The sequence below is a fragment of the Lethenteron reissneri genome, chromosome 18 (genome assembly GCF_015708825.2).
Source record: "Lethenteron reissneri isolate LAM-NWPU_2019-01 chromosome 18, ASM1570882v1, whole genome shotgun sequence".
Classification (NCBI taxonomy): Eukaryota; Metazoa; Chordata; class Hyperoartia; order Petromyzontiformes; family Petromyzontidae; genus Lethenteron; species Lethenteron reissneri.
Genome location: NC_083796.1, coordinates 1,269,059 through 1,287,312, shown reverse-complemented (window position 1 = coordinate 1,287,312; position 18,254 = coordinate 1,269,059). Strand labels below are relative to the sequence as shown.

General features: G+C 52.1%; 1 protein-coding gene across 1 annotated transcript; it reads left to right on the top strand.

The window, feature by feature from the left end:
• The first annotated feature begins 205 nt into the window (after positions 1 to 205).
• Positions 206 to 15,707, top strand: LOC133343666 (guanine nucleotide-binding protein subunit alpha-11-like). The gene is made up of 7 exons (XM_061553394.1): positions 206 to 1,010; positions 6,250 to 6,434; positions 6,992 to 7,146; positions 7,569 to 7,697; positions 8,059 to 8,188; positions 10,367 to 10,520; positions 11,034 to 15,707. Exons 1-7 carry the CDS (start codon positions 893 to 895, stop codon positions 11,222 to 11,224), a joined length of 1,062 nt encoding a protein of 353 aa, XP_061409378.1. The 5' UTR covers positions 206 to 892; the 3' UTR covers positions 11,225 to 15,707.
• Positions 15,708 to 18,254: the final 2,547 nt, after the last annotated feature.

Here is an 18,254-nt window from a genome sequence, read left to right as displayed (position 1 = left end):
TCACCACTCACCACTCACGCGCCCACCACACGCACGGTCACCACTCACCACTCACGCGCCCACCACACGCACGGTCACCCACTCACCACTCACGCGCCCACCACACGCACGGTCACCACTCACCACTCACGCGCCCACCGCACGCACGGTCACCACCACCACTCACGCGACACCTCACGCACGGTCGCCACATCACCACCGCCCACCACACGCACGGTCACCACTCACCACTCACGCGCCCACCGCACGCACGGTCACCACTCACCACTCACGCGCCCACCGCACGCACGGTCACCACTCACCACTCACGCGCCCACCACACGCACGGTCACCACTCACCACTCACGCGACCACCACCACCGCCGCCGCCGCTTCTCCGCGAGTATTGGTTACACCTGCTGTTGCTTTTGTACTCACTGTTCATACTAATACTACTGCTGTTGTTACTGATCCTGCTGCTGCTACTCCTTCTGCTACTACGACCAATACTACCACTGTTATTTTCACTGCTCCGACTGTTTGCTACTGCTGCCAACACGACGACCCGTGCGTGCTGTGTTGCTGTTGCTGGTGATGGCCGTGGCTGTCGGTGGCGGGGGTTCAGGCGTCGCTATGAGCGCCCTCCCGTCCAGTCGCGATTGAGGCTCCGCGAGCCTCCCACTCCCCACGGCCTCTGAAATCCACCCGAGGGCAACTCCACCAACTCCACCACCACCACCAACTCCACCACCAACGACAACGACGACGACTTCAACAGTTGTGGGCAGATTGAGTCAAGACTCGCCGAGCTGTAGGGATTGTTTACAAGTAGCTGTTTGAATTTGTAGAGACCGGTTAGCGTTTTTTGTTATTATTTTTGTTATTTTTTGTTTGTTATTTTTGGTCGTATTAAATGGCGTGCTGCCAAAGCCCACAGCAGAAGGAACAGAAGGTAATCAATGACCTCATCGAAGATCAGATTCGCAAGTCCAAGTCCAAGAGGCATCTAGAGTTAAAGCTGCTGCTTCTGGGTGAGTGGGACACGAGGAGACACGGGAGGGGAGACACGGAGGGATAACGAGAGGACACAGTGAGACACGGGGGGGGGGGGGGGTAGGACACGGAGGGATAACGAGAGGACACGGTGAGACACGGGGCGGGACAGGGGAGGAAGCCGAGGATCGGGAAAAGAGAGAGACGGGAAGACGTGGGGACACGGAGAGGCAGTGGGACACGGAGAGGCAGTGGGGCACGGAAGAACAGAGGGAGACGGGGGAACGCAGATTAAATGCCCACGTAGGGGGCTCGTTGTCGATGCACGGGAGTGACACTTTGATTATTATGCGTATTAGTGAACGACGCTACATAACCTTGAACAACTCACCACCAGCCTCTCTGCGTCTAAGTTGTGCTCGTAAACGGCCTCCCCGCGTTCCCGTTTCCCTCCCCGCGTCTCCCCGTTTCGCGCCCCGACGACTCCGCGCGCTTCACCGCGCGGAGTCGGCCACCCCCTGGTCCCCCTCCCCTACCCAGGGAAGGGGCCGCGCCCGCGTTGAGCCATGAAACTAAACTTAAATGTTGATTTCATCAGGTGAGGCCCACCAAAATATATCGCTCTTTTTTTAAGAACCCACCTAGCCAGAAATTATAGCTCAACGAAATAGCTTATGTGGACATTTATAGCAGACAAATGCTCTTAAACGCGTGTTTCTAAATGTGGAGGGGGGAAACCGGACGACCCGGTGAAAAATCCACGCGACCAAAGGGAGAACACGCAAACTCCAAACATGAAGGCGTCAGGGGAGGGATCCAACCCACCTCCTGTATACCAGGTGAGGTAGTTAACATTTTGCCAATTAACATCGGCCCAGCGCCTTCTTCCTCCAGGCCCTCACTTCAGCTGCTGTCCCACCTACTCTCTCCTCCTGTACGCTGCGAGTCTTTTATACCCCATCCAATTAAGTATCCTCCCCCCCCCTCTTTCTTTCTTCCTCCTCTGATTCCCGGGTGGACCCCAATAATTGCCTCGTCACACAATCACCACCCCCTTCTCTCTTGAGTCACCAACCCGTCTCCACTCCGATTGTCGAAATGAAGAGCCGTGAACAGAGGAGCCAGGTCGTGTGGATGGCGTCTTACGAGTCGATTACTCGGACGACACTAACCCAGCTTCTCTCTACCTTCCATCTATAACCTGCGCCCAGCTCTCCTCTCCCTCCTTGCCTCCCCCTTTCTTCATTCTCTAGCTCTGCCCACGTACCCCTGTGGTTGAGCTCCCAAATCAGCAGTTGTCCTGCTGTATCGGTTCCGCCTGATGATGGTTGCTTGTGTTGCGATCGAAACGTCGTGATTTCTTTTATTTTATTTCTACCTACGTGACTTTACCGAAATAACCAAAGAGTGCGTTAGAGGGGAGTTGAGCACTGCACTCTGCTGATAGTAATACAGCAGATAAGTGCATGTTCTCCACAGGAATCGTTCAAATTGTGATACAAGCATGCAGCTTGCTTTAGATATTCACAAAGGTGAATGTTTTCAGAAACAAAAGTGAGCCACTTAACAATTCAAGTTTGGCAGCCATTTTTAAAGATGTCCGCCAATTTCTATTTTCGCTGCAGAAATTAAAGAAAAGAATTGCCCAGTTTGGATGATTTGAGTGTCCATTTCTGTGTTCATGAGCATGCAGTATCTGACTATACAATGCATCAAACTTCTCAGACAGTTTGTATGCATCACTTCACGACATTGTGGTGGGAACAGGTGAAAAAGAGTGAATGAAAATGCCCTACCAGAGCACGGTGGAGACATTGCCGCTGTGCAACTCAGCATGGCGGGGTTCAGTACCAGCTCAGGTGTTTGTTCCCAGCACGCAGTTGTCATTTAGTGTTCCTTCGGACACCTTTCCCGGGCAGACGCCTCAGCCAGTGGCATAACTACATTATCAGCTCAGGGGGTGCGGTACTGTCAAGTGTGGCCACTTTATTTGATGTCTCGCACGGTCACACCTAGGCTATATGTCGCTGCTCCTCTTGACTAATCTCATCCATTATCATTTTCATAAAAATACATTTAAATCGCGTTTGAACTTTTCTTTGTTCATTTACACGGTCGAAAACACGTCTTATGGTGGTTGTCAAGGGGACCCCAACTTGTAGATTTGGCCACCAGGGGGCAAGGCTCGTTATCATTTGAGGCCAGGTCGCTTCTGAAAAAAGATATATCGCTCAGTGGTCCTTACGTTGTAAAAAAAAAGTTAGTTATGCTACTGGCCTCAGTCCATTGCACCAGAGCCCTGAGCACCATCATCAAAGGCCGACCGCGGGACTGGTGGAGCTGACCTCGGGGTAGACTACGGTTGACATGGACGTGCGCCACTGTTGAGGATCACGCCAAACACCGTGGTCTCGAACTGTGCTCAGCATGTAGGCCTCGGCAAGGTAAGGTAAAAGTTAAAAGGTAAAAACAACGAGCCTACCTTTACCCTACCTTTTACCCTACCCCATACAAATTACCCGACTACAGGGTAATTACTGGGGTACTACTACACATGAACAAGGGTTATAACGGTACATACTAGGTAGAGCGCTTTATTCATATAGAATACTCTCGATGATTCCAATTTTACACGCTTTCTATTAACTCACTGTCTGTTGTTGTTGTTGTCGTCGTCGTTGTTGTATCCTCAAATCTTGTAACTCAAATTTAACCCACTTCCCAATGTGGTATCGACTGCAAACTTGGTATACTTATGTCATACTGATGACAATACTATATTCTATCATAAAAAATATATATTTTTAAACATTATTTTGTATATGTTATGTTTCGGCTTGGGTCTAATTGTCCACGCTCAACTGACGTTGGCTGTAAATCACCACGGTCCCTTACTATATGGCAAGCCTCGGGGCTACTTCCTGGAGTCGTGGAATTCTGCCATTACTCGTACATTTCATAAAAGCGTGTTTTTAATAAAGTTTTTTTTTATGTTACTTATTAAATGGAGGCCACGGACTGCGCCACGGAGCTTCTAGCGGTAAACAAGGCACCGTATTTACCGGGTAATTATTCGCGCTACCTTTACCCTACTGGGTAATTTTTCCGAGCTACCTTTACCCTACCCTTTACCTTACCCCTTGGCATGTCGACACCTTTACCCTTTTACCCGGTAAAAAGGGTAAATTACCTTACCTTGTCGAGGCCTATCAGCATGGCAGCGGTGCTCAGGATACGGGGGTTGCCTGGCTGCGTCTCTGGGGGACCGCTACACTCCGACCAGGGGCAAGCCACTGATGGTGACATGCTACTTAATAAGCTCCATAATAGCGAACAACCACACCTGAATCGACAGGATGTGCCAGCGCAGGAAGGCCAAGCCAAGCAATGGTATGCGACATTTGTCCGATTCTCCTCTCCAATTGTTGAAACTGTTGGAGCAGCAGGGCCCCTAAAGTCGGTCCGTACAAAGTCGCCATCTCCCTCCTCAGGGCGTCGTCGAGTGTGCCACATCTGGCCACAGGAATAACGAGCCAAGCGTCCGGCGTGTCGCTGTTCGAGAAGGTGGGCAGTTCTTGGAGTGGCTCTTCCTGTGTCCAGCCAGCCACGTCCATCGTGGCCCGGAACACTTGTTCAAGGTGGACCCAAGGCATGCCCGCCGGGCGCTTTGGGTGGCAGATTTGTGTCAGAAAGGTGGCACGTGTTAAGCGATAATAGACGGGACAAACGTCGGTGACGGTTTGGCCGGCTTTGTTTCACGGTGCCTTGCGCTACCTTCTGGCGCCAGGGCGACTCCCACAGGGGCCAATGTCCGCTTACCGTGGCAACATTCTTGTCATTCGTCGTCCCCTCCAGCTGATGCGCGTTGATGTCCCTTGAGTAAACGTCGTCTCGGCGCGTGTCGACGATGCGTTGTCGCTGCCACCGCTGACGTGGCCATGTCAGAAGTTTATCGTCGATGAACGGTAGTCACACGTTTACCGTTCATCGAAAACACAGAATAAACGTGAACAGCCACTAACTCGTGACAAAGTGCGGCAATGTGCACGGCCGTTTGATGCAAATTCAAATGAAGCTTGTGCTAAGTTTGTTTGTGATAATTGTTCTCTAACCCACCAGAAAGTGAGTTTGAGAACAAAAGTCATTCTTGGCGTGCCTTCAAACTCGTGTACGCCTGCCAATTTAATTTGTTTTGCTGTGTGGTGCCGGGTGTTAGCGACAAATTTGGCCAGATCGTTACGTTGATCGTAATATTGGCTACGAAAATGCCATCGCTATTGTTGTTCATAATTCTAATCAATTACGGCCCCTTTGACAGTCCACTCCTGGATGAAGGCCTCCCCATGCCGTTCAGGGAGTTGTTTGAGCATACTTCACTCTGCTGGTCACTGCGGGTTGGTGAAGGGCGGGTTGGGGGGGCAGCGGGGGGTAGGGTAGAGGGATTAGCACGCGCCTATGTAATTACTACAGTGGTCGGATTCAGAGAAATCGATGTTAGCCATGGCCGGGGAATCTAGCTCAGTTGATGGTGTTTGTGACCACCACGGTTGGAGGTCCTTGTTGTTGTTGTTGTTATCGAGATTAATGTTATTTGGCGGAGAGGCTCTCTGGGAGAGCGGCGCCAGATGCCATGAGCTCGCGTTTCCCAGGCCACATTTCTCCAGAACCGAAAACTAAACCCAATTTCTGTGACACCCGAGGAGGGCGTGATGGTGGCGGTGATAGCAGTGGCGGTTGTGGTCGCTATGATGGTGATGGCCCATGGGGTCGTTGACTCCTGCTTCCAGCCATTACGTTAACGGAACTGTAGGCATAATCCGCGTGTTTTTGCGAGCACCTATTAACTCTGTGTGCCACCTTTTAAACAAATAATACACACGTGGACATGCTTGTCAGCCAGCACCAGGTCTAATCAGGACGGTAGAATACTGCAATGCAGTTCAACACGATGCCACCAGCTCACGCTGCAAATCAATCCCTGCCACGTGAGACTGCAGGGCTGTGAGTGACGCTGCTGTGAGTGACGCTGCTGTGAGTGACGCTGCAGGGAGTGACGCTGCAGGGAGTGACGCTGCAGGGAGTGACGCTGCAGGGAGTGACGCTGCAGGGAGTGACGCTGCAGGGAGTGACGCTGCAGGGAGTGACGCTGCAGGGAGTGACGCTGCAGGGAGTGACGCTGTAGGGCTGTGAGTGACGCTGCAGGGCTGTGACTATGACTGCAGGGCTCTGGTTGTGGCTGTGGAGCTGTCTTGAGGGTTGTCCCTGCCTCCTCCGCAGGCACGGGTGAGAGCGGCAAGAGCACCTTCATCAAGCAGATGCGCATCATCCACGGCTTGGGCTACACCGAGGAGGACCGGCGAAGCTTCGCCAAGCAGGTCCACCAGAACGTGCTGGCCAGCGTGCAGAGCCTGGCGCACGCCATGCACACCCTGGGCATTCCCTACGAGAAGGAGAGCAACCGGGTGAGGACCGTGCCCCGGTGCCGCCGAGCTGTATGTCGAACTTCTTTGGCACCGTACGTAGGCAACTGTGCTAATTGGAAGTGCGACACCCGGCTCCACCCCAGCACCAACCCGGCACCAACCGGCACCAACCGGCTCCCTGCAACACGGGGATCTCGAGCACAACCCCCGCCCCAACCCCCTTCCCCCAGCACCTTCGTTTACATCAGCAGCATCTGAATGGCAGCACCACCCGGGATTGTCGTTGTGTGGGTGTCTGTCCCACAGGGGAGCGGTAGCGCAGTGGTTAGCGCCCTGTGTTACAAACCCAATGATCCAACTTCCAATTCCCGCTTACGACTAATAACGGTCATGAATATCTGAACCAGTTGTGGACCTCCCCTGGGTCGACTTAAGCCTTCAAAATGTTTACCTGGTGGGGTGATTGACCCCGCTTCTACCCCAGGGGCCCTGACCCCGCTGTCCTCCCATGATGCTGACCCTGCTGTTCCCCCATGACCTTGACCCCGTTGTTCCCCCGGGGCCCGTTTGCTCCCCCTCCTCCCCGCCACCACTAGGCGCAGGCACGCTTTGTCCAGGAGTTGGACTCCATGAAGATGAACAGCCTGAACGACCAGTGCGCTCGCGCCATCGCCAGCCTGTGGGCCGACGCCGGCATGAAGGCCTGCTACGAGCGCCGCCGGGAGTTCCAGATCAGCGACTCCACCAAATAGTGAGTGGGGCGGTCCCCCGTGGCTTGGTGAGAGTTGGCCGCGTGGCCTCGCCGATCGAGAGCACCAAGCCGCCACCTTTTGAGATCCCGTGTTTGCATCTGGGTTTCGGCCGCCTGTGAACAAACCGTGGGTCTTAAGCGCACAGAGTTGGTCGGAGCCTTGCACAACAAAATCATCACGTTCAATTTGGATCACTTAATTCAGCTAAGGAACAGCTCTGAAAAAATACAAGTCTGACTGTGATGTGACATTAATCTGCGGAAGAGTCACGTGAGAACGTTTAGCGACCCCTACTGTGGTCATATGTGGTGGTCAATCCCACGGAACTTAGGAGTAGTTCAGTGGCATCTGCTTCTGTGGACCGGTCTTCAACATGGATCACGCGACCCTCCGAGTGACCCCGTCCCCTCTTCCGCCGCAGCTACCTGAACGACCTGAGCCGGCTGGTGTCCCCTGGCTACGTGCCCACCCAGCAGGACGTGCTGCGAGTCCGCGTGCCCACCACCGGCATCATCGAGTACCCCCTAACGCTCAACAAGATGGTCCTCAGGTGAGCAAGGATGCAAGCGATCAGGGTGTCGTTGTGTCACAGAGTGGGAGGGGGGGGGGGCAGCTGAATTCAGCAGGTGGGGGGGCACGACGGGATAAAGGAGCATTCATCCAGCAGTTGATTAACGACGATGATGGTGGCAATACATACTAAAGTGGTGGTGTTGATGATGATGGCATCAATGATATTAAAGGAGTAGAATCACAGTGGTGCTGTGGCTAAGTAGTTGCCTAGACTGTACGTGGCAAGCACTTTCCCCATCCACGAACTAACTTCGACTCCTGACCTTTCATTTCTCTCGTCACCTCCTCCACCACCTCCCTCAACCCCCCCCCCACCGTCCTCGCCACCCCCACTCCAGGATGGTGGACGTGGGGGGGCAGCGCTCCGAGCGCAGGAAGTGGATCCACTGCTTCGAGAACGTGGAGTCCGTCATGTTCCTGGCGGCACTCAGCGAGTACGACCAGGTGCTCATGGAGGAAGGCCACGTGGTGAGGCTCAGGGCCCCTTGCCGCACCCCTCTCACTTGCTCTTGTTGTCGTCGTCAGCCTCTAGCGTCAGCCGGGTAGTGGTCGCTACGCACGTGGCTGCCTGTAATCCAGCACTGCGGAGGCAGCGGCCAGGGTTGGTGGATCACCGCAGAGATGTCGTGACACTCCCCCGTAGCGTGGCTCGCCAGGAGGAGGCGGCACAGCAAAGTGTGGACTACCGCTGTAATCTGTCCCATCTGTCAGGGGATAGAGCGTTGCCCCCTAGCACGCGTGCATTTCTCCGGGTGCTCCAGTTTCCTCGCACACGTGTCAACACTCACGACTCATCAGCACAGCCATCATTGCCGACTGCTGCTGCTGCTGCCTGGTGGACCGCCCCTCCCTGCTCGCTGTGGGGGACAGTTGGCTCTGCCTAAGGGCGACAGTAGACCAACTCTAAAGTCTCATTCTGTAAGCGGTGGGAAAGCCGCGAGACAAAGGAGTGCGTGCGGGCTAGGTGGGTCGAGACCGAGGGCGTTGGGTTCCCATGGCGACGCCTAATTATATCAAGCCATTGTGTGGCAGCGTGTCAACACGGCCCTGTAACCTGATGGCATTCTTACACATTCCACGTGTGTGGAGCAGCGTGATGAGTGGTGGGGAGGGCATGGGGGTGGGGACCCCGAGCGAGCCGTCGGTCCGGTCACACTCAGGAATTGACCGGTCACAATTGGTCGATGAAGAATCAAGGTCCCGACTTAAAGCTTTCGTGACTGCAGGAATTCATATTCTTTGGGTCTTTCGGTAAGGTCACGTAGATAGGTTCAAAATTAATTAAAATAAACAAAAAATCACGACGTTTCGATCACAACACAAGTGATCACTTAGACCACAGGGTCTCACTTAGACTACAGGGCATCACTGAAGCCCCATTTAGAGAAGAGCTTAGGATATTGCGCACTTGAGTTGTGTTATGAAACTGCTGAAGCGTGGGGGTTCAGGCCGGGTCACTTGGCGCACGCCTCCAGTCGAGGCGACAGACATCACCACGCAGTCGATGCCCATCCATGTGGGTGGCTGTATCTGACACGCATAACCCTTTCCTTGACGACTCACTCCTTCCAGCTGAGCACAACCACGTCATCCACAGGTCGCCGGTTCGATCTCCCGGCACGGCAGCTCAAACAACGGAAACATTTCTTTAAATCCCACCCGTTGCCTCTGTCCACCCCGCAGGCCGCGTGTGGTGGGGTAAAGTGTGGGTACTACCGAGATGTCTGGAAAGTGTGGAAGAGTAGGCCAAATACCCTCTCTAGGGGGACTCCCCAGGGCTCCCTCTCGTGGGGGGCCTTACCACTCGGAGTGTGGTGAGCGAGCCATCGTAGAGCTGCGTGTTTACTGTGTGCACGGCAGGGTCCATCTCATGCCGTGTGTTACTCAAGAGATGCCACCCAACAGCTACTATTCGTTGACTATTCGTGTGCCAATTAAAAGCTGGTCATCAGAAAATCTTAAAAGAAAGTACTTCTCATCAGGCCCCATGGTGCAGTCCTAAACTCTTCTCCACTCTGGCCATTACTACGACTATCCACTATTTGTGTTTCACCAGGTGAGGCCCACTGAGCTGTACAGCTCTTTTTCAGAAGCGACCTGGCCACAAATAGTAGCTCAACAAAGTGGCTTATTACGTGGGAATTTATAGCAGCCAAACACTCTAAAGGCATCTTTCTAATTGTGGAGGGAAAACCGGAGGACCTGGAGAAAAATCCACGCGACCACAGGGAGAGACACACGCAAACTCCAAATATATAGACGTCAGGGTCGGGATCAAACCCACGACCTCCTGTATACCAGGCGAGGTAGTTAACATCTCCTAGCCACGGTGAAGAGGGGCCATTGCCCAACACGTTCCCTGTTGCATATTTTATTTCCTCTTATGGCCACACGCACGGCGCTGTTGATGACGAACGTGTTGAGTCGTCTTGTATATCATGCGCCGCTGCTGCCAACGTAGCAGCAGCAGCAGCATTACCATGTAAGTTGTTTAACATCCACCAGGATGGTTCGCTATCGCTGTTAGACTTCGATGCTATCACTCCATTGTGTTGTCTAGTCAGCTCCAAACAACTAACGGGGTTAGTTGTGAGTCCTGGTGATTGAGCTGTGCTTTTGCGTCTTTTTATGCCATTGCATCGCCAGAACCGCATGCTGGAGAGCCTGGCGCTGTTCAGCACCATCCTGGAATGCCGGTGGTTCGTGGAATCCTCCATTATCCTCTTCCTGAACAAAAAGGACATCCTGGAGGAGAAGCTGCAAAATTCGAACCTCGCCGATTACTTCCCGGCCTACCGAGGTGCGAGCTCCGATGGCGGCACGCGGCGCTTCATGGGCGGCGGTGGCGATGTGAGGGCCCGGCGGCAGCGCGCTCGCCGCTTGTCGCAGAGGTTCACGGTTCAAATTTGCATGGTTAATGCAGCGGCATCAACCATATGAATACGCGCTCTCTACCTTCGTAGTGGACAGCGTTATTTGAAACGAGCAGCCCCTTTTTGTGCTGGCGTCGCAGTCAAAGTTTGCACGATTTATTGCAAATGACTCAATTGGGATTGCACAGAGCAACGTCGCTCACTACTGGCAGGATATACCCGTCTGTGCGCCGTTGCACCTTCCTCCGAATACCATCAATACCAAATGTACTCAGCTATTATTATTGGTATTGTTAATTGGCAAACGGTGTGTGCGTCACCGTGCCTGGTCACGTGTGCGTGACCGTGCATGGGCACGTGTGCGTCACCGTGCCTGGTCACGTGTGCGTGACCGTGCATGACTGCGCGTGACCGTGTATGCGCCTCCGTGTGCGAGCCAGGCAAACCGAAGGATGCAAAGGCCGCCCAGCAGTTCATCCAAGAGCTGTACCTCCAGGCCAACAAGGACAAGAGCAAGATCGTGTTCTCGCACTTCACGTGCGCCACCGACACCGACAACATCCGCATCGTGTTCGCTGACGTGCGCCACACGGTGCTCAACGAGAACCTCAAAGTCCACAACCTCATCTAAGAAGCCTCGTCCCTCCGTCCCCCTCGCACACCGAGCGGCAGCTTCCGTCTGCTTGCAAGCGACGAGCGATGCCGACTCCCTGCCACGACCGCCACCAGCAGCGCCACCACCATTAACATCACCGCAGGCACTGCTGCCACTACAATAACCACCGACGACGCTACGCAACCGACATCATCCCCGCATCAGCACGCTGCATCAGCAGACACACCAGGGTGTCAGGACTGCCAGTAAACCTTTCCCATCGTCGCCAGCGCAAGCCATGTCCTGCGGAAGCGGAAGGCCACCGTAGATGGAAGAGACGCTGACGTGCAGCGTCTGTTTAGGATTTCGTGGCCTGTCGCACAGCAGCGCAACTAGACTGAGTTCGCGGCTGCGAATGCATCCTCTCTATAGGATGAGCCGTCCTTTAATCAGTGATGAGCCGGGAACCCGCAAAGGAGACAGAAAGTCTCGAAGAACCCCGGATCTTCGTTTAAATACTGGGTATATTCTAGTTGTCATGTGAGCGCAGCGCACAGCACACTTTGATGTCGATGGGAACCCAAGCAGCCACCGTGGCCCACGCAGTCGTGAGGCCGTACTTTGCCATCGCGTGCCCTCACCCCGCCGGCGCAAACTTGGGGGCTGAGATGATGGCATGATCTATAAATTACACGTAATTTAAATATGCAACTTCATTACTTGTGAAATTTGGTATCTAAATTACATGTCTCATTGTAATTGGCAACTTGTATCTAAATTGCACGCGATGCAGTTTAATCGGTTGTCTACATCTATGATGATACTCTACATTTTAAACGATGTACGGATACTATATTAGTCAAAAGTAGCGCAGCGGTTGTAGAATATGCAAGAAACCAGCAGCAGTTCCTGAAGAACTGTATCGTAGTCTTCTTGAATTAGGTGACCATCACAATAAATGTGAGGAAACAAAACTACCAACAGCAGTGATGATGACGATGCAGTCATAGACAACTGTAGGCCAGCTTCATCATCATTCTGACTTATCAGCACGGCACAGTTACCAATGCTCACTGCTGCAGAGTCTGCCTCTGCAAACCGTAGATTTGGAGTCCCCACTTCCATTACATGACTCCAGTGGTCTGAACATTGAGGCACTCTCCCGGACGAAGTGTGAGTATCTCGCAAACATTATGAAAAGCCATAACGTCGATGTTCTGACACTCCAAAAAACCAACGTTTGGGATGCCCTACATGGCAGTCACTACAACATCCATGGATACATCCTCACGACGAGCCACTACCACCCAAAATGTGGCTTGGCCACATACGCGAAGAACCCCATCACAGACACTTAACTATTTTTTATATTTTACCAGGTAAGGCCCACTTAGCGATATAGTTCTTTTTCACAAACGGCCTGGCCACAAATGATAGCTCAGTGACGTGGCTTATCATGTGGAAATGTATAGCAGCCAAATATTCTAAACGCATGGAACTGAAAAAGAAGCCACCAGCATCGAGATGGGGGAGCTGCACGTCACCAACCTAATTCAAAATGTCTAAAGCCAGCACTTCCAAGTGCACCGATCCCAGCCCTATACGCTCGTGACTTGTGGAGCTATTCATTAAATCAGACCGACGGCGAAGACCTCACTGACTGGATGTCTGCCAAAGATTTCACCTGGGTTTTGATCCCAAGCAGCAAGCAACATAGGCCCATCATCACCCACATCGGCATCGCAATCCCATGATTCTGTCCAAACGGTAACCAAGGTGGGACCTGGTTAAAGCTCACTAAGGAGGCTTTAGAAAGAGTGGTGAGTCAAATTGCTGTGGCACCGGAATGATATCACCAATTTGTTGGCCTCCTGACTGCAGCTGCCAAGAAGAGCATCCCCCGAGGCTTCCGGAAAGATTGCACTCCCTGCTGGACAAAGGAGATCCAGGGCCTGCTCCGACAGTGCAAGCAGTCAGGCAACCTACAGGTTGAAAGGCCCTGCTAGAGTATATTCTTAGGTTTTTTTAGGTAAAGTCACGTAGGTAAAAAATTAAAATTAATAAAATAAAAATAAAAATCACGACGTTTCGGAGGCAACACAAGCTTCCGGCTTCAGTCGTGATTTTTCTTTTATTAATTTTAATTTTTTACCTACCTGACTTTACCGAAAAAACCTAAGAATATGAATCCTTGCAGTCACGAAAGCTTCAAATCTAGAATTAATACCCTGCTAGAGTCTTTAGACTCAGCCAGATGTCAGCGGTGTTTTGAGTGTGTTGAAGGCCCTGGATTTTGCACACTTCGGCCGCCGTGCCTGGGCCCCACTACAACGCCTGGGTGCTGCTAATTCAATAGAATACTGAACTGCAAGAGTCCTGCCCAACTCTATAGCCTCCATACTAGTGGAGAACACAAAAGGACAGCTCGACAAAAACCACCAAGTGAGAGATCCATCACCAATTACACCAGGTAATGGCCTCAATTTTTTCACAATGGAGAAAGGCAAGGCTGCTGGCAGAGATTGTATCCCCCCTGAATTCTTCCATCACTTAGGCCCAAGAGGACACCAATAGCAGGCAAAACTGTCCACTAAAACCATGAAAAGTGGATACATACCACAAAAAAGCATAGCGGGAGGCGATGGTCATTGCCATTCCCAAACTGGGCAAGCCGACCTGGGAAGCTCTAGGCCAATATCGCTCCTATGCACCACCTATAAACTCCTGGAATGCATCATCCCCTGAAGAATCGGCCCCCTCGTCGAGTCAGCGATCCCTGAAGAACAAGCGGGATTCCGGCCTGGACGCAGCTGCTGTGATCAAGGCATGCAACGTACATCGAGGGTGGATTCCAGAAGAAAGCCAAGACCGGCGCATCCTTTGTGGACTTGTCATCGCCCTACGACACAGTCTGGGTTAAGCGCTTGATGTTGAAGCTCGCTTAGGACCATTCCCTGCCTCGAAACAATACTCATATGGATGATGCTAAGCAATAGGCGACTGCGTGTCTCTATGGGAGACAAATTCAGCTCACAGCGGTTCCTCAACCATGGATTGCCACAAGGTTTGGTGCTCGCGCCAACGCTCTTCAATGGCTACATGAGTGACACGCCACCAACCGGGTCACGCAAATTACTACGTGCGGATGACCTTCGCCTGGCAGCGCAAGCAGCCCCTTTCAATGACATCGAATCCACTCTGAACCAAGACCTAAACACCAAATGGAGGCTCAAGCCAAATCCCCACCACCTGAATAAGGTAGCCGCCAAGACCCAAACAAGAGGTCAACCTGCTCCAGAAACTGGCAACCACAAGCTGAGGAGCATCAGCACCCTCAGTGCTACGGACATCAACGATGGCCCTCGTGTACCCTGTAGCCAAGTGCTGCGCACCAGTCTGGACCAGAAGCAGTCACCACTCTACTTGTTGATGTCCAACTGAACACTGCAATGTGGTGTGTCACCAGAGCCCTCGAGTCGACCCCAACACCTTGGCTGCGCGTGCTGTCACCAAATCTCTGTCCCACCCATCCGCCGCAACGCTGCAACCCTCCAGGGAGGCCTGAAAATCGAGGGAAGCAGTCGCCTTCCCATTCACTGGGACCTCAATAACGTCCCTCGGCATCGCTTGAAGTCACGCCAAGCGCTTTTGGACCCACGCGCTTAACCTGCATCAATGTGAGTTCAACCCGATGAAGCGTGGGGAGCTGAATGGAGTTCAAAAGGACTCACAAACACCACCTTGTGAAGACCCAACGCTGAAGATCACTGGGTTCGATCTTCCACGAAGCTCATGGTCCACCATAACCACATCCACTGCACAACCCAGGGCAGTAGATGTCGGTATCTGATGCACAAATGGAAAATTGAAACGCTCCAGTGTGCGACTGTGTTTCATCCAGAACAGACCGTAGTGCAACGCTTAACGACGCAATGGCAGATCCACAAATACGAAGGGGACTTCACAGCTGCTCCTGACGCGGTTGTGTGCCTTCATAACCACCTGCACGTGGAACTGCAGTTGTTGATCTGCATCAGCCATACGACAGAAGAAGACTCAAGTGGTCTGTAATTTGATTATAATTTGTCCATCTCTGAACACGACTCCAAACTACAGTGGCTCCAAAATAACCCCGCGGCTTCCATCGCTTCGCTCCAACCCTTACCCTGGCTCGCCAACAAACCATGGGCACAGCTCAATACCGCTATCCTGCTCCCCCCAGAGCTCTCTCTCCACGTCTTCCCCTGTACCTCTCCTCCACCTTCCACACTCCGCTGACCACGGCAAACGTCCTACGGAGCGCCGTTTCTCTGATTCTCACTCAGCAGCAGCAGCATCCCAAGCACCTTTAAGCAGCAGCAGCTCCAGGCTCGCACCTGCCCAGGCTGGCGTACGAGGGGGGACTTTGACGTCTGGATCTGCGCCTCTCGAGTTCTCGATCGAACAATGCATCCGATACGTGAAATATGCGTGCCTTGTAAATTGTGTTTTTTTATTCTAATAAATGTTTACTGTGTTATCTCTGCGACGAGCTACAGGATGGGTGAGCCTCGATGCTCCATGTGCTAGGCGCACACCGCACGATTTTACGACCATCGACGTGATCGGACAACACCGTCGCTGACAGTTTTCACCTCCCGGCCCCGGAGTTGACGTTTCTGTGCACCCTGGGGCGTAAGCACCGCATTCTGGGGAGCGGTGGCGGAGTGGTTAGCGCACTGCGCTACGAACCCAGCGAGCCGAGTTCGATTCCCGCACACGACAAACGACGGTGATGATGATCTGAACCGGGCATGGACCCCTCTCCCCCCACTCCCACCTCAACTTGGCCTTCAATGAGTAACTGGCGCTGTGTATAAACAATCCGATCTCATGCCCGAGTTCTGAATTCGCGAGTTACTGAATGTGTACTCATTCCCTATTCGTGAGTTACTGAATGTGTACTCATTCCCTATTCGCGAGTTACTGAATGTGTACTCATTCCCTATTCACGAGTTACTGAATGTGTACTCATTCCCTATTCGCGAGTTCCTGAATGTGTACTCATTCCCTATTCGCGAGTTACTGAATGTGTACTCATTCCCTATTCGCGAGTTACTGAATGTGTACTCATTCCCTATTCGCGAGTTACTGAATGTGTACTCATTCCCTATTCGCGAGTTACTGAATGTGTACTCATTCCCTATTCGCGAGTTACTGAATGTGTACTCATTCCCTATTCGCGAGTTACTGAATGTGTACTCATTCCCTATTCGCGAGTTACTGAATGTGTACTCATTCCCTATTCGCGAGTTACTGAATGTGTACTCATTCCCTATTCGTGAGTTACTGAATGTGTACTCATTCCCTATTCGCGAGTTACTGAATGTGTACTCATTCCCTATTCGCGAGTTACTGAATGTGTACTCATTCCCTATTCGTGAGTTACTGAATGTGTACTCATTCCCTATTCGCGAGTTACTGAATGTGTACTCATTCCCTATTCGCGAGTTACTGAATGTGTACTCATTCCCTATTCGCGAGTTACTGAATGTGTACTCATTCCCTATTCGCGAGTTACTGAATGTCTACTCGTTCCCTATTCGCGACCCGCCGGACTCGAGTACTCGCGAGTGAACGTCGTGCCAGGCCACCGGCACCGGGGAGGTTGCGTGCAGAACGTTGTGACATTGAAACCGTCTGCTACGAAGAGTAGGCGCGCCCCCTCGGCTGCCCGCTTTGTTCTCAGCCTGGCAGGAATCCCGCTCTGAACTCGCTGTTGGCATTTTTACTTGATACCTACTTAGTGGACTCGCCGATACATTTTGGAAGAAACGAGTCGACTGCGAGGTCCATTCAAAGGAACGCGAATGCAGTCGGGGAAAGTGTTGCGGGCAGCGCTGCCCAGAGTGCTGGAATGATAACAGCTGTGCGGCGTTGTGATCAAACAGCTGCTTCTCCCTCCTGCATTCCTCACCATCTCCACCACCTCCATTGTCGTCAAATCATCATCAAAGGGTAACAAGCACACATTGTTTTTTTATAATGAAGTATTTATTTATGGTAGTCCTGAAACATTCCGCCCACCCCCCCCCCCATGTTCACTCGTACCAGGAACGTAACCCCATTTTTCCCATATTCTTGGTTCTTTCAGTCAAGTCACGTAGATAGAAAATAAAAATAAATTAAATAAGAATAATATAATTAAATTAAGATTTTTAAATAATACATTTAAAATAATAAAAAGCAAAAAATCCACGATGTTAAACGTGGTCGGGATTCGAACTCGGGTCGTCGGGACGGGTCATTGATGGCGTTGACCATCGGGGTCATGCACTGTGCGTGAACCACTGCGTCACCACTCCACCCCTGGTACAGTGCTCTGTTATACAATTAAAAAATACTTTCAAACAAATCTCTAAAACTCACATCATGATATAGAGAGAGATTGCGCATCTCAAAAAATCACGCGTTTAAAAACAAACGTGGAAAAATGTGTCAACAGCACTTCACCCAACCCCCCTAACCCTTATGAAAAAAACCCCATCATCATTTCCCGAAGACCCGTATTGTGATCCGATTACCGTGAGTCCCCATCGCATCGCACGTGGCCGGGCACACGTGGCACCGCCTGCCGGCAGCAGCAGTGCAGTGATGGACACCTGCAGACCGCGTGTTCTACTTATTGGGTCTCGGGCTCACGTTGATGTTGATGATGGAGCTCTCCGACAAGAGCGTCCACAATGCGGTTCTTCTGGAAATGCTGTTCGATATTTTGCTGCTGTTGTTGTTGCATGAGATGCACAGCCGATGAGCAATTTTGCTTTTTTTGACTCGCGTATGCGCGGTGTTTGCAAGATAACTTCACAGTGTTTGATGATGAAAATAAAGTGAAAAGTCACATTCCTCGCCAGACACACAGCGATGTTTGTTTTAACAGGAGTTGCCTGGGAGGGAAATGACGCGAAGGTTTTACCAACACTGCCACGGTGAGAGTCGAGGCCGAGTTGGGGAGAAACACCACTGCAGGCAGCTGTCGTCCACGAACTAACATCATAGCTGTCAACCAATACGGCTTTATAGCTCG

What these genes read in the sequence shown, in the direction of transcription:
- LOC133343666 (XM_061553394.1), top strand. Translation starts at nt 893, where the DNA reads ATGGCGTGCTGCCAAAGCCCACAGCAGAAGGAACAGAAGGTAATCAAT. An exon ending in ATCAGCGACTCCACCAAATA is followed by an intron (nt 7,147 to 7,568) that starts GTGAGTGGGGCG and finishes CTTCCGCCGCAG; the next exon opens with CTACCTGAACGACCTGAGCC. An exon ending in TTACTTCCCGGCCTACCGAG is followed by an intron (nt 10,521 to 11,033) that starts GTGCGAGCTCCG and finishes TGTGCGAGCCAG; the next exon opens with GCAAACCGAAGGATGCAAAG.